Consider the following 17,290-nt stretch of genomic DNA (forward strand, 5'->3'; position numbering starts at 1 on the left):
CGAAAACCCCTGAGTAACCAGTTTCGAGCGGATATGATCAATTTAAAAAAAATTGTCCGCCATATTGGATCCGCCATTTTGAATTTTGAAAATTTTTAAAATCTGGCTTCGGATTCGTAATCAGCGACCCTTAAAACCCCCTATAATGCACTTCAAAGATAAATTCCTGTTAAAGAAAAATGTATGCTTCAAAGGCTTAAATAAATAACAAGTAAACTTAATGAGTTTTAAGAATTACAATTTACAATGTATAGTATTAAAAATTTATAAGAATAAATGACGAAAATATTTTCTTATGAAATAGAGCAAGTAAGCCAAACTTTTTCACTTGTTCTACTGCACTTTGTAATTGTTCGTTCAAATAATGAAATCTTTCGTATTTTCTTTTTTTAGGTGGCATTACTACAAATATTTAATGCAGATGTTTATTTAAAACACTTGTTTATATTTTCCTAACCTTCAACCCTGGCGGATCTCGAAATCGGAATGTACGCTGAAATCGTTGTACATTCGTTACACATTGGTTAAACATTTAGTTGGAGTGAAAATTGTGTAGAAACTGAGTGGAAACTGTGGAAAACTGTAATTGAATTGAATAATAAAAGTATTTAGTGATAGATTTGTGCTGTATTTGTGATAAATTAACGTGTTATTATTAAATAAATAAAGTTTAAAGTGTAAAATGTTCGCGTAAGTGAGTTTCACAGGCTAGGGAATTTTCTAGTGACATCCAAATTGATAGTCGATAAAGAAGTTGAGCCGCCGACTTTGCACGGTAGGTGGCAGCATTCATACTTTCTCCTTTTTAAAAATTCTCTTTTTCAATTGTAAATAGAAAAATTAATTAATTAATAAGTTATATAGTTTCTATGTTGTCATTTTTTATAACCATTGAATTTTTGAAGATTGTTTAATAAGATAAATTAAACTTGTATAATCGATAAAAATTGTTGTTTTTAAAATAGTTTTAAATAAATCTTTTCTTTTAATTACATTTATATTAAAAATAAATAATAATAAAATAAAGAAAGATAAAAAAAGTTTTCTTTATTAAAATTATGATTAAATTAATTTAATTGAATTTAATTAAAAAACAACAATTTGCATCGATTATACAAGTTTAATTTATCTCATTAAACAATCTTCAAAAATTCAATTCTTAAAAAAATGACAACATAGAAACTATATAACTTATTAATTAATTAATTTTTCTATTTACAATTGAAAAAGAGAATTGTTAAAAAGGAGAAAGTATGAATGCTGCCACCTACCGTGCAAAGTCAGCGGCTCAACTTCTTTATCGACTATCAAGTTGGATGTCACTAGAAAATTCCCTAGCCTGTCAAACTCACTTACGCGAACATTTTACACTTTAAACTTTATTTATTTAATAATAACACGTTAATTTATCACAAATACAGCACAAATCTATCACTAAATACTTTTATTATTCAATTCAATTACACTTTTCCACAGTTTCCACTTAGTTTCTACACAATTTTCACTCCAACTAAATGTTTAACAAATGTGTAACGAATGTACAACGAATTCAGCGTACATTCCGATTTCGAGATCCGCCAGGGAATTTGCTTTAAATTATTCTGACAGTTCTTTTCGACATTAGCGCCTCCTAGCTGAATTGATTTAAAGTGAGTTTTCATTCACTGGATCATAAGATAAAAACTGTTTTAACCAGTGAATGAACAGTGGCTATTTACTGAATCATTGAAAATAATGTACCAGTGTTTGAACAGTTTAAAACTTTCAGTAATACACTAAAGCGTCAAGCGAGAACACGTCAGTCGAAAACAGAGCTTGGGAACACTTGAGGGGAAGTGAGGAAACGGGTAGAATTTAGGTTATGACTGACGCCAGTGTCGTACTTGTGATTTTTAAATTTAAGGTGTATTCAGTGCCTTTCTAGTGACAATCCCCTAAATAAAATTCACATTGTTGCGTAAGGCACTTCATATGGCCCTGAGTGTTTTTATTTTAAAGCGATAAAAATCGCGTCAATCGAGAACAGCACTACACATTCTTCTGTTCTCGATTGACGTTTTAGTGTATGTGTACGTCCGCATGAAAAGGGACCAAATTGTCGATTTTATTTTAGGAGATAATCGCAATTTTCTAAAAGTGGTTCAGATTTTTTATTGTTTTTTTATTGTTGAAAATCAAACTACAAAGTGTTCCACGTTAAATTATGCTTTCACGATGACTTCGTTGTAATTAAAACAACTAATATTCTCATTTTTAATTTTTATTTAACATGGAAAATAATGGCGGATTTGAACTTCAAACTCGTTTTTCTCTATTTTTATATATGAGTGTCAAAATCAACAAAGTTTGCATCATCAAAAACGAAAATCGATTAAGGCAATAGATTTTTTATTATCATTTAATAAATAAAAATATACATGTTACTTTATTAAGTTTATGAAAAAAGATTAATAATTATTTGAACAAAGATATCTGGAATTTAATAAATTAGCATAAAAAATATTTTATATATGTATGTTTGATTATAAATTTTTTAGATCTACAATTCAGAAAAAATTTTAATTTTTTTTTTTATAGAAAACTGATTTTTCAACTACTTTTTTGAAAATATGTGAACTATACATGAAATATGTCGGTAAAGTTCACAACGTTTAATGATCAACAATTTAGGAATAAAATATCTTTCTTTGTAAATTATTATAATTTTTTGCAACGTTTCTCGATGAACAATTTTTAAAAGTAAAATTTATAAGAAAAAAATTAATTAGGTATTATTTCCCGAATGAAAAATATATATTTTTTCAATCGTTGATCATAAATGTTGTGAGCTTCATCGATGAAATGAAATTTGTAAAATTTTTACTAGAATTTATAAAGAAATTTTTGTAGAATCATGCTAGTGAAACTTTATAGAATATCCAGGCTAAAATTCATATGGAATGATTCAATAGATACGACAAATTTTTTTTAAAGAAGAACATATATTTTATTTAGAAATTTTATAATTGAAAATTAACTTTAGGAGGAGTAACTGGAGTGTCTAGACACCCCATCAACATTCAAATGTTCGACAAATTTAAGAATTTTATTTTTTTTTCGTTTTTGCAAGTTTTTTTTTATTTTATCAAAAAATCAATAAGACCATAATAAATTAGAATAAATTAAAAATCTTATTTTTTATATAAAATTTTAGACAGTGAAATAACAATTTCTATTTTTAACTGTTTATAGAGGTGTTTCAAAAATAAACAGAAATTTAAAATCCTTGACATCAATCGATAACGAAAATATTAAATAAATAGAATATTTTTTATTAAAAAGTCAACAAGAATATAGCTGTTACTTCCAATATATGCGACATTTATAATAATATAGAATAAATAAAAAGTGCTATAAAATCTAAGACATTGGAATGATCGTAACTAAAAGTTGACAGAGAAATGTGTAAAACATTTCAATTTTTTAAAATTAATTAATCTGTAAACGATATAACATCGAAAATGTTAATATTAACCATTTTAAATTTATTGCTTCATTTCTATGTTTCTAATGCAGACCTGCCAGTAAAGTGGAACGAAGTGGTATGTTGAAGTATTTAATTAAATTTTAATTGAATAAGTTAAATTATTATCATAGTAACTTTGCAATTGATGTTTTTTCAATTAAAATGTATGGATGAATATAAATTTTTTTCTATACAGAAGAAAAATATTTTTATATTAATAATTATTTTTTTAATATAAGTGCGATTCCATGAGAAATTTACCACTACTTTAACTCTTTGAAGACAAGTGTTGCTTTCAGGCAACATGGACATTTTTTTGGTTATTTTAAGCTTAAGTTCCTTGATTTTTAAAAATAAATATTTGACCAATGTTTTCCATTTAGTCAAATAAATTTCCAATTCTAAACTTTGGTTCTGAGACAAAAACCTTAATTAGTTTCGCTGAAAAACTTGTTTAAAAATCAAAAATCTTGATTTTTTAGAAAATAATTTGGTCTTGAAAGAGTTAATTATTCCATACAAAATAATTTAAATAAAATTTCTTTTAAACTTATATTAGTATCCGTTGAAACACGTGTCCTGTACAACACATAAACATCGTACAACATAATTTGAATTATGTTTGGTTTCACGGAATTTAAAAAAAAAATTTTTATTATAATTTTTATTATTTTTTTATTTAAAATTATTAAATGAGAGTTGCAATCCATTTTGTATGTAAAATTTAATAAAAAATGTAAATTTAATTTCAGTATTTAAATCTGATGAGGCCTGACGTTGACGGGCGGAAGCTCATTTAATAAGAATTTTAAAAATAAAATGTGGATTTTTACCAAAAACAAATAACATCTTGACTAAAATTATTTATCTTAATTCAGAAAATTTTTTATAAAATATTTAACAATATTTTTTCACTAAAGACCTATTTTTCTCTTGGGTCAGTAACAAATTGTGCTGTAAATTAGGATAAATTTAAAGTAATTTTCAATTTTTTGACCTGCCTATACAACACCTGTAAAATTAGGCCGCGGCAAATATGTAGCCTAATTTTGTATGGCGATAATCCCCTCAAAGAAAAACCAATCATATTTAGCCGTAAAGACTGATTTTTTACTAGTGAAAATATATGAATAAAATTTGTAAAATTCTTAACAGAATTCATAAAGAAATTTGGTACAAAATCATTCTAGTTAAATTCTATAGAAGGACCAAGCTAAAATTTATGTAGAATAATTCTATACAATGTGATAAATTTCTCTTGGAATCGCATATATGTTTTACTTATAAACTTTAGAATTGAAAATTAAAAAATGTGTAATAATTTCTAAATATGATTTAGGAAACTGAAAGGATTGTGAAGCCAAGTGTTAGGAAATTTCAAAATTCATGGAAAAACAACATGTACCATGGACTAGTTTTTCACTACAAAAAACACTTTGGAATAATAATTAGAAAAGATACGACATTTACACTAACTATAGAATCTTCACAAAAAATTGAAAATTTAAAATTTGTCTGTCCATTTGAAAGCTCAGATAAATTTCTCGAAATAAATTTTGCTGATACCCAAAATAGTACAAGAAATTTAACAACAAATCTTGACTGCGTTCCATTATTAACAGTATCATACAATGTACCAGTGGTGGTTAAAATTAAAACTAAAAATTGGTCAGTTTTACCTGTTTTTGATTCTAGAAATTTAACTTTTCTTACCTCACACAAAGCTGAACAAGAATTTTACAAAAATATTCAAACTTATGGTTTTGTTGAAAATCATCAAACACAAATGATACTGTCAGCAAACGATGTTAAAGAAATCTTATCAGAGAAGTTGAGTTTATTTGTTGGATTACAAAATCAAGCGGATATAATAAAATACTACAATTATCTAACAGGTGCCAGTCGATATGTAGATAAAAATGATTCATTAACATATTATTTAGTAGACAAGCAACGACATTTCTTCCGCACAGAAAAAGATGACTATGTGAGCGGATATTATAAAGGTAATTGGATAACACTTTCTGGTGGAGTAGACGAAGTTTTACAACAAAACCGAGCTCAAGAATGGATTGAATTACATGAAATTGCGCATTATTATGACATAGAACATCATTCGCTTGGTTTAGGACAAAATATGGAAATATGGACAAATATTTTTTGTTTTCTCTACGAAAGTAAATTTTACTCCAACAAACAGAGAGAACCAAATAAAAATGAACTTGCAGAATTCTATCAAAACAGTAAATCTTTTGAAAAGTGGAGTTATGCAAAAAAACTACAATTTTTAATGACATTATTTGCCTTCGATGGTACTGATAAATCTTTCAGGGAATTTAACATTCGTTACTATTCCAAGGAAAATAAGTTGAACGTAATTACATTAATTTTAGAAGTATTTCTCGATCTTTACAATATAAATGTATTGCCATTTTTGAAAAAAGTTCTCAATTTTAAAATCGATATTCCTTTCATAAGCCCTGATATAGAATTTCGACTTTTAACTGGTCATCCTGTAATGCCTGCCATTGATTTTAATATAAAGCCAACAGAGTTAAAAGCCCGGAGTAGAGAAAACGATTGGCGTCCATCCTTATCTTTAATGTTGTTGCGAAAAATGAAGAAAAAATTGGTCGATGTTACTTTTACCATAGAATCACCAGTTGATCTCACAAAGTGTTGTCTTTATTTGAATAACGTTTGTCGCGATATTGTAGGAAATCTTATGAATATTAAATTACAGGCCGACGTTTATTCTATTTTTATAGCCGATGAAAAAAATGGTAAAATTTACATTAGTAAAATAGACTATTACACTATTTCAAAAGAAACAAAAATTCATTTGATAGTAAATGAAATACCACAAAATGAAGTATTTTTTCCTTTAGTAAATTATAAATTTTCTGCCCTTGGTCTTGGTGATGAGAATTTCTTAAACATACTTATAAACTATAAACATATGACAATAGGCTTAGAAGAATTGTTAAAAAATGTTCATGTGTATTTTGAAGGCAAATTATATTTTTTAGTAAGTTTAGAACGAAATGGTTCTTCCATTTTTGAATACAAAATAAATGGCACTCAGGAAAATAATGAACCGCTTATAAATGTAAGACATAAATTGATAGTTAATGACAAAATTCATATTTATCATGCAGAACCAGGTCGTTTTAGGCTTCATTCGAAGAAATATAATGATTTAATTCATAATACTTTTATCGTTACAGATGTCGGTTTAAAAAATGTGGAAAACAATGAATTACAATTTATTTCTTCGGATATTAAAAGAATTGATGAATTTTATTCAAAACACATAGTGGACTTGAGCAATAATGCATTGTATAAAATTTATTTTGCACATTATATACGCAAATTGCGTTTTAATGGCTTGGAAAAATACATTCCAAATTCTTGGGTTTAGTGAAAGACCCAAAATTTGTAACAGGGGGAAAATGTTTATTAGAAGCAACGTTCGTAGATCATGTTAAAGGAATCTTTTTTTTAATTATAATTTTTCGATACTTTTAGGATTTTAGAACTGCGTTCAGATTGAAAAAATTTATCTGTAGATATATTGTTATATGATGTAATAGAGTAATAATAATAATGCTATTAAGAATAATAATTATTATTATTATTAACTTTCTTCTTGTATGTTGTTTACGAAATATAAATTGTGAGTAACAATTCTTCTTAATTTACTTATTAATTTTAACATAATTATTCGCATTTTAAAGAAAGGGACCTACAATGCAAAAAATCGTAACTTATGTTTATGAAGTTTGGAGATTTCATAAAATCCATTGAAATTTAAGTCTGCATTATGTCGAAAATATTCAATAAAAACTGAATTGTATTTCATATTATTAAAAAGGAAGTTTTAATCAAGATAAAATAATAATAAACATAATCAAAAATTTTTTGCCTCTTAGGTTTCTTTCTTCAGAGTGCGTCACATATGTTTCAACTTTTACTTATTGTTTTCATTATTTTCTTAAAGTTAAAATCATTTATTTCATTTCAATATGTATTAATTTTTGATGAAAATTTATAAAAATAACGTCCAAACTTCAACCCAATCTACTTTCTACAAATTTTCTTTTAATAAGTTAATATTTTAGGAATTTATTACTTTTATATAGGACATTAACAATTTACTAAAATATCAAGCCAATTCCAGAACTTTCACTTTTTGGGCTAGGGCGTATGAAGAAAAATCCCTCTATAGCGGAAAATTTAAAAATTGATTCGATTTCTTCAAAATTCGTTACTCGGGGGTTTTACACTGAGAGAAATAGTCTTTTTAATTTAAAACTAATTTCCTTTTAGATCAAGTCATTTTATGGTAAGAAGAATTAATTTTAATATAAAAGGAATCTTTTGAATAAGAAAAGGTTAGTAGTTTATTGATAAAACGAAAAAAGTTTTAATAATAAAGGATTTCTTTTGTTTTTCAAACGAAATCTTTTTATGTGAAAAGGACAATTGTTTTCTGTCACTTGACGTAAGAAAGTTGACATTTGTTTATTTAAAAAAATTAATAGAATTCGGGATGAAAAAAATACATCACTTTTGATATATTATAAATAATGACTGACGATGATTTTAAAAGTTTTAATATTTTATTGATTAAATTTGAATAGTGTAATGATAATTTTTAACATTTGTTAAGTAATGATTATTTACATATATGTGTACGTCCGTATGAAAAGGGATCAATTTGTCGATTTTATTTTAGGAGATAATCGCAATTTTCTAAAAGTAGTTCAGATTTTTTATTCTTTTTTTATTGTTGAAAATCAAACTACAAAGTGTTCTACGTTAAATTATGCTTTCACGATGACTTCGTTGTAATTAAAACAACTAATATTCTCATTTTTAATTGTTAATTAACATGGGAAATAATGGCAGATTTGAACTTGAAACTCGTTTTTCTCTAAATTACGTTTTTGGCACTTCTAACTTATGTTAAACGGATTCCTCTTATGTTCAATAGACTGTTTTCTCAGTGTAGGGGTCTATGAATCTAAATTTTGAATTTGTTAAATCTGACCTCAAATTTCGATTCAGTAACCCCCAAAAACCCCCAAGGAACAATTTTCAAGTAAATATGGTCAATTTAAAAATTTTTTTTGGCCGCCATATTGTGTCCGCCATTTTGAATTTCTTAAATCTGACACCAAGTTTGGATTCAGAGACCCCAAAAACCTTAGTATACTCATTGACAGTCAAATCGAATTATGTTTAGTATTTTTTTTCTACGGTGGCTACATATGGCCAAATAGTATGTTAGCGTAACTAAAAGTGTTAATTTCAAAATGTCATAACTTTTTTTAAAAAAAATCATAAAATAATTTTTAAAAATGGGTTTTAAAACTGTAGAGTAGTACTATATGATCTTTTTGTCGAAAATAAAAAAAATTCTGTCAAAAAAAATTATCTTAGCCATTTTTTAACCCCTTAGGCTTCATTTACCGAAAATCCTGACGTGATGAAGCATTTGGAAAGTCAGATTCGTTTTTAGCACAAAAAAATCTACAAGAATTACCGAGAACTATTATACACTGAGAAAAATATGCTATTGAATCAACAGCATTTCTGCCAAAGGTATAAAAATTATTGATTCAAAAGCATATGAGAGATTCTTTTTCAATCGCCCCAGCCCAAAAAGTCAATGTTCTGGGATTGGCTTCATACTTTGGTAAATTGTTGTCCTATATGATAGTAATAAATCCCTAAAATATAAACTCATTAAAAAAATATTTGTAGAAAGTAGAGGGGGTTGAAGTTTTGACGTTAAGGGTAACATTGTCATTTTCAAATCCTTATAACTATGACAAAAGTTAATGGATTTTAATTTATCTATAATGAATTTTAATGCATTTTTCACGTACTTTTCAAAAATGTATACGAAATTAAAAAAAAAATTTTTGATCCCTTTTTTTCAAAATCAACCCTTATTTTTCGATTTTCACCCCTTCGGGTATTTTTTTTTTTTATTTTCATTGGAAAGCTGAGGTTTTTTCCCATGAGCTATGTAAATATGAAAATGGGACAACAATAATTTTGTGAGAAACAGAATATTAAAGTCGGCGGTGCCGATAACGGGTATACCTGGAGATCATTTTCGAGGATTTAGGTAGGCACCGCCTAATTTAATATTATGTTTCTCACAAAATTATTGTTGTCCCACTTTCATATTTACATAGCTCATGGGAAAAAACCTCAGCGTTCCAATGAAAATAAAAAAAATTAAAAAAAAATACCCGAAGGGGTGAAAATCGAAAAATAAGGGTTGATTTTGAAAAAAAGGGATCAAAAAATCTTTTTTTAATGAGTTTATATTTTAGGGATTTATTACTATCATATAGGACAACAATTTACCAAAGTATGAAGCCAATCCCAGAACATTGACTTTTTGGGCTGGGGCGATTGAAAAAGAATCTCTCATATGCTATAAAATTTTAAAAATATTTTATAGATTCTATAGCATATGCTTTTGAATCAATAATTTTTATACCTTTGGCAGAAATGTTATTGATTCAATAGCATATTTTTCTCAGTATAGATACTGGATAAAACTAAATTTAGCAGGTCTGTGTAATTAATGTAATTATTTGTTAAATAAATATGTTTTGTGCTACTTGTAGTTGAATTAATATGAATTACGCATATCATTTATTTTTCTATTTTTATATATGAGTGTCAAAATCAACAAAGTTTGCATCATCAAAAACGAAAATCGATTAAGGCAATAGAATTTTTATTATCATTTAATAAATAAAAATATACATGTTACTTTATTAAGTTTATGGAAAAACATTAATAATTATTTGAACAAAGATAACTGGAATTTAATAAATTAGCATAAAAAATATTTTATATATGTATGTTTTATTATAAATTTTTTAGATCTACAATTCAGAAAAAATTTTAATTTTTTTTTGTATAAAAAACTGATTTTTAACTACTTTTTTGAAAATAAGTGAACTATACATGAAATATGTCGGTAAAGTTCACAACGTTTAATGATCAACAATTTAGGAATAAAATATCTTTCTTTGTAAATTATTATAATTTTTTGCAACGTTTCTCGATGAACAATTTTTAAAAGTAAAATTTATAAGAAAAAAATTAATTAGGTATTATTTCCCGAATGAAAAATATATATTTTTTCAATCGTTGATCATAAATGTTGTGAGCTTCATCGATGAAATGAAATTTGTAAAATTTTTACTAGAATTTAAAAACAAATTTTTGTAGAATCATGCTACTGAAACTTTATAGAATATCCAGGCTAAAATTCTTATGGAATGATTCAATAGATACGACAAATTTTTTTTAATGAAGAACATAAATTTTTTTTAGAAATTTTATAATTGAAAATTAACTTTAGGAGGAGTAACTGGGGTGTCTAGACACCCCATCAACATTCAAATGTTCGACAAAGGGAATTTTATTTTTTTTTTCGTTTTTGCAAGTTTTTTCAACTTTTTTTTATTTTATCAAAAAATCAATAAGACTATTGTTTTTCCTTACTAAAAAACCAATTTATGTTTTATGTCAAATAAAAACCTTTTGAACATATGTTCTTGATCCAAGAAAATATGAAATTCGATCAAAAAGTTAATCGATTTTTTTGAGAAAAATATTTTCTTGTTCTAAGAATATCTGTAGTCAAATCAATTATTGCATTTGATTCATTTAAATCTTTGTAATGTTGGTTCAAGTAAGTAAAGATTTAAATCAAAATATTATTTACATTGTCAGAAGAACGCATGTTCTTGGTCCAAGAAAATATGGAATTCGTCTAAGAAATGTAAAATATATTAAGTCAAGATCATATATATATTAAATCAAGAAAATATTTTCTTGACGAATCGAAAGATCACAAAAAAACCTTTAAAAAACATATATGTCAAAATTTTTTTTATCTACTTATATAATATTTACAATTTTTAGTTTATTAATTAACTGTTAAGGTTAATAAAAAATGATATATTTTATAAACAAATAAAGTTATCGTAATTCTGATTTTAATAAATGAAAGTTGACATAATTCCACATCCAACGAGCCCTATATAAAGTATTTTTGATTAGTAGATTGTTAATAAATAATTGGCTAACATTGCAATTGTTCATAAAAAATTCTCTAATCCAAAATAGTTCATATAAGGTAGTAATCATTTTCATGCTATTAAAGCTAGATTTTTCTCTCCGTATACGCTACAGGAATTTTACCCCATTTCTAAAAATGACGTTACAGATTCAGGGATTACAGAAAATTGTATCTTTCATCAAATAATAAGCTTTCACGTTACAGAAAATTATTCTGTAAATGCCCAACATGATTTATTAGAGGGAGTTTTACGCTATGATATCATTCGTACTGGAACATTATTTGCATCAGATATCATAGGCACGCAATCAAAATTTGCTGTTAATGTTTTGGTGAAATTTTCCTTCCCCGTAAGATCCAATATGTTTAATGTTTTATATGGAGAATCAGCAAGACAGTAAAAATACAAATTTTTGTCTATTTGCGCTTTCCATAATAAATTAGAATAAATTAAAAATCTTATTTTTTATATAAATTTTTAGACAGAAAAATTACAATTTCTATTTTTTACTGTTTATAGAGGTGTTTCAAAAATAAACAGAAATTTAAAAACCTTGACATCAATCGATAACGAAAATATTAAATAAATAAAATGTTTTTTATTAAAAGTCAACAAGAATATACATGTTACTTCCAATATATGTGTCATTTATAATAAATTAGAATAAATAAAAACTGCTATAAAATCTAAGACATTGGAATGATCGTAACTAAAAGTTGATAGAGAAATGTGTAAAACATTTCAATTTTGTAAAATTAATTAATCTGTAAACGAAATAACATCGAAAATGTTAATATTAACTATTTTAAATTTATTGCTTCATTTCTATGTTTCTAACGCAGACCTGCCAGTAAAGTGGAACGAAGTGGTATGTTGAAGTATTTAATTAAAGTTTAATTGAATAAGTTAAATTATTATCATAGTAACTTTGCATTTGATGTTTTTTCAATTAAAATGTATAGATGAATATAAATTTTTTTCTATACAGAAGAAAAATATTTTTATATTTATAATTATTTTTATAATATATGTGCGATTCGATGAGAAATTTACCACTACTTTAACTCTTTGAAGACAAGTGTTGCTTTCAGGCAACATGGACATTTTTTTGGTTATTTTAAGCATAAGTTCCTTGATTTTTAAAACTAAATATTAGACCAATGTTTTCCATTTAGTCAAATAAATTTCCAATTCTAAACTTTGGTTTTGAGACGAAAACCTTAATTAGTTTCGCTGAAAAACTTGTTTAAAAATCAAAAATCTTGATTTATTAGAAAATAATTTGGTCTTGAAAGAGTTAATTATTCCATATAAAATAATTTAAATAAAATTTCTTTTAAACTTATATTAGTATCCGTTGAAACACGTGTCCTGTACAACACATATCGACACATAAACATCGTACAACATAATTTGAATTATGTTTGGTTTCACGGAATTTAAAAAAAATAAAATTTTTATTATAATTTTTATTATTTTTTTATTTAAAATTATTAAATGAGAGTTGAAATACATATTGGTGAGTTTGAGGTTATGTTTATCAATTTAATTAAATTTTTATTTTTATAACAAACTCAAAAAATGTAAATTTAATTTCAGTATTTAAATCTGATGAGGCCCGACGTTGACGGGCGAAAGCTCATTTAATAAGAATTTTAAAAATAAAATGTGGATTTTTACCAAAAACAAATAACATCTTGACTAAAATTATTTATCTTAATTCAGAAAATTTTTTATACAATATTTAACAATATTTTTTCACTAAAGACCTATTTTTTTCTTGGGTCAGTAACAAATTGTGCTGTAAATTAGGATAAATTTAAAGTAATTTTCAATTTTTTGACCTGCCTATACATGTAAAGTTAGGCCGCGGCAAATATGTAGCCTAATTTTGCATGGCGATAATCCCCTCAAAGAAAAACCAATCATATTTAGCCATAAAGACTGATTTTTTACTAGTGAAAATATATGAATAAAATTTGTAAAATTCTTAACAGAATTCATAAAGAAATTTGGTACAAAATCATTCTAGTTAAATTCTATAGAAGGACCAAACTAAAATTTTTGTAGAATAATTCTATACAATGTGATAAATTTCTCTTGGAATCGCATATATGTTTTACTTATAAACTTTAGAATTGAAAATTAAAAAATGTGTAATAATTTCTAAATATGATTTAGGAAACTGAAAGGATTGTGAAGCCAAGTGTTAGGAAATTTCAAAATTCATGGAAAAACAACATGTACCATGGACTAGTTTTTCACTACAAAAAACACTTTGGAATAATAATTAGGAAAGATACGACATTTACACTAACTATAGAATCTTCACAAAAAATTGAAAATTTAAAATTTGTCTGTCCATTTGAGAGCTCAGATAAATTTCTCGAAATAAATTTTGCTCGAACCCAAAATAGTACAAGAAATTTAACAACAAATCTTGACTGTGTTCCATTATTAACAGTATCATACAATGTACCAGTGGTGGTAAAAATTAAAACTAAAAATTGGTCAGTTTTACCTGTTTTTGATTCTAAGAATTTAACTTTTCTCACCTCGCACAAACCTGAACAAGAATTTTACAAAAATATTCAAACTTATGGTTTTGTTGAAAATCATCAAACACAAATGATAGTGTCAGCAAAGGATGTTAAAGAAATCTTATCAGAGAAGTTGAGTTTATTTGTTGGATTACAAAATCAAGCGGATATAATAAAATACTACAATTATCTAACAGGTGCCAGTCGATATGTAGATAAAAATGATTCATTAACATATTATTTAGTAGACAAGCAACGACATTTCTTCCGCACAGAAATAAATGAAAATGCGGCCGGATTGTATAAAAGTTGTTGGATAACACTTACTTATGGTGTAGACGATGTTTTACAACAAAAACGAGCTAAAAAATGGATTGAATTACATGAAATTGCGCATTATTTTGACATACAATATGATTTGCTTGGTTTCGGACCAACTACTGAAATATGGACAAATATTTTTGCTTTCCTCTACGAAAGTAAATTTTACTCCAATACACAGAGAGAACCAAATAAAAATGAACTTGCAGAATTCTATCAAAACAGTAAATCTTTTGAAAAGTGGAGTTATGCAAAAAAACTACAATTTTTAATGACATTATTTGCCTTCGATGGTACTGATAAATCTTTTAGGGAATTTAACATTCGTTACTATTCCAAGAAAAATAAGTTGAACACAATTACTTTAATTTTAGAAGTATTTCTCGATCTTTACAATATAAATGTATTGCCATATTTGAAAAAAGTTCTCAATTTTAATACCAATGCTCCTATTGTAAACCCTGATATAGAATTACTACTTATAACTGGTCATCCTGTAATGCCTGCCATTGATTTTAATATAAAGCCAGCAGAGTTAAAAGCCAGGAGTAGAGAAAACGATTGGAGACCATCCTTACCTTTAATGTTGTTGCGAAAAATGAAGAAAAAATTAGTCGACGTTACTTTTACCATAGAATCACCAATTGATCTCACAAATTGTTGTCTTTATTTGAATAACATTTGTCACAATATTGTAGGAAATCTTATGAATATTAAATTACAGACCGACGTTTATTCTAGTTTTATAGCCGAAGAAAAAAATGGTAAAATTTACATTAGTGATATAGTCTATCACACTATTTCAAAAGAAACAAAAATTCATTTGATAGTGAATGAAATGTCACGAAGTGGAGAATTTTTACCTTTAGCATATTATGAATTTCATGCCCTAGGTTATAATGATGAAATTTTCGCAAAAATATTAATAAACTACGAAAGTATGACAATAGGTATAAATCAATTCTTTAAAGATGTCCATGTGTATTTTAAAGGCGAATTATATTTTTCAATAAGTTTAGAACGAAATGGTTCTTCCATTTTTGAATACAAAATAAATAGCACTCAGGAAAAGGAGGAACCGCTTATAAATGTAAAACATAAATTGATAGTTAATGACAAAATTCATATTTATCATCCAGAACCAGGTCGTTTTTGGCTTCATTGGAATAAATATAATGAATTAAAACATAATACTTTTGTCGTTACAAATGTCGGTTTAAAACTAGTCGGAGACAATGATTTGAATATTTCTTCGGATATCAAAAGAATTGATGAATTTCATTCAAAATACAATGTGGACTTGAGCAATAATGCATTGTATAAATTTTATTTTGCACATTATATTCGTACATTGCGTTTTAATGGCTTGGAAAAATACATACCAAATGCTTGGGTTCAATGGCAGACCGAAAATGTGGCCTAGGGGGGAGATGTTCCTTAATCAACATTGATAGATGAAGTTGAAGGAACCCTTTTTTAATTATAATTTTTCGCTATTTTTAGGACTTTCGAGCTACGTTGAGATTGAAAAAATTTATCGCTGAATATATTGTTATTTAATGTAATAGAGTAATAATAATAATAATTATTATTATTAATTTTCTTCTTGTATATTGTATATAAAATATAAACTGTCAATAACAATTCGCATTAATTTTGTAAGTTGATGGGTATTACGGCCCTGTAACTGGTGCTTAGCGCCCTCAAGTGTTCATGTTAGTTATTATTAGAAAAGAGACTTTTTCTATCTATTGTATTTACCGCTATTGTAAAATATAAAAGATAAAATATCTTGTGTTTTATTTTCAATAAACGTGAGTAGTAGTAAATTGTGTGTATCTGATACATTCCAAATTCTTGGGTTTAATGGAAGACCCAAAATTATGTTTAATAAATCTTTTTGTAAATTAAGAATGTATAAAATATATATTATATTACTGAAATATACATTTATCAATTAAATTTCCAAATATTATGTCCACTTTGAATGTATAGATATTGTTAAAATTTGTTTAACTATAATATAATAAATTAATTAAATTTTCCAGAAAATAATAAAATCAAATATTTTAAGTGGGACTTTATGATGTGTAGAATAGAAATTATATCAGCAAAAGCGATTTCGAAGTTATTTTATGTAAAAAAATCGAAATCTGCAGAAGGAGTCCAAGAGCGCTTCGAGTGCTATTTTGTCTTTTACCGTGGTAACAATTGCGTTCTTTCACGCTCACAGCCGCTCGAAAGGCTAAAGATGAAGCCAATATTAATGTAGAAGACCAATTATACGGTGCAAGCATCGCAGATTAACGTTGATTTCATTTATTAATAAGTTTTCATGTCAAAACTTTAAACGCGTTTTTCTCAAAAAAATTTTTTTTATCGTCATTTACAAATGCCTTAGAGTACGTAGCGGATTTTTTATTGGTTTGTTTGTTTTTTTTTGGCAATAGATTTTTTGAAAAAATTTTGCCCTAAAATCGACTTTTTCCTTCAAATAGCTGCCAAATGCACAAAAATTAATATTTAGAAAATATCCTACCTACTCTAAAGCTAAATCTACCACAGATTCAGAAAAGATTTGAATTTTTGTTTTATATTAAACGGTCTAACCGGAATCTTGCCCACCGATTTGCCCTGCAGAGAAACGAGACCAACTTTAGCGGCATCTATAGTCAACAAATTGAAACTTTTTTTTAAGTATAAATATATTTTAGTAAACTTAAAAAGTTAACAAATAAAGTCCTCGAAACCAAATTTTGTTTACTTTAATCCTGTGACTTGAAAAAATTCATAAAAAACAGGTT

General features: G+C 26.2%; 2 protein-coding genes across 6 annotated transcripts in view; one reads left to right on the forward strand and one right to left on the reverse strand.

Moving 5' to 3' along the window:
• LOC127285329 (cytoplasmic dynein 1 light intermediate chain 2) overlaps positions 1-17,290 on the reverse strand; it is an 85,864-nt gene that overhangs the window by 23,135 nt on the left and 45,439 nt on the right. The window lies entirely within an intron of this gene.
• LOC127285327 (uncharacterized) lies at positions 3,352-16,429 on the forward strand. 3 transcript variants are annotated; one of them, XM_051311286.1, is made up of 2 exons: positions 3,352-3,581; positions 4,845-7,189. In XM_051311286.1, exons 1-2 carry the CDS (start codon positions 3,501-3,503, stop codon positions 6,924-6,926), a joined length of 2,163 nt encoding a protein of 720 aa, XP_051167243.1. In that variant the 5' UTR covers positions 3,352-3,500; the 3' UTR covers positions 6,927-7,189. The 3 variants fall into 3 exon arrangements, with proteins under 3 accessions (XP_051167243.1, XP_051167241.1, XP_051167240.1); XM_051311284.1 differs by lacking the exon at positions 4,845-7,189 and adding an exon at positions 13,807-16,429 and having other exon boundaries at positions 3,363-3,581; XM_051311283.1 differs by lacking the exons at positions 3,352-3,581; positions 4,845-7,189 and adding exons at positions 12,329-12,493; positions 13,807-16,429.

The sequence above is a fragment of the Leptopilina boulardi genome, unplaced genomic scaffold (genome assembly GCF_019393585.1).
Source record: "Leptopilina boulardi isolate dan_hultmark-lab unplaced genomic scaffold, ZJU_Lbou_2.1 LbouV2_330, whole genome shotgun sequence".
Taxonomy (NCBI): domain Eukaryota; kingdom Metazoa; phylum Arthropoda; class Insecta; order Hymenoptera; family Figitidae; genus Leptopilina; species Leptopilina boulardi.

Excerpts from the sequence above, each read along its gene's own strand:
- LOC127285327 (XM_051311284.1), top strand. The coding sequence starts at position 3,501 with ATGTTAATATTAACCATTTTAAATTTATTGCTTCATTTCTATGTTTCT. Across the intron at positions 3,582-13,806 it reads CAGTAAAGTGGAACGAAGTG|GAAACTGAAAGGATTGTGAA; the intron begins GTATGTTGAAGT and ends AATATGATTTAG.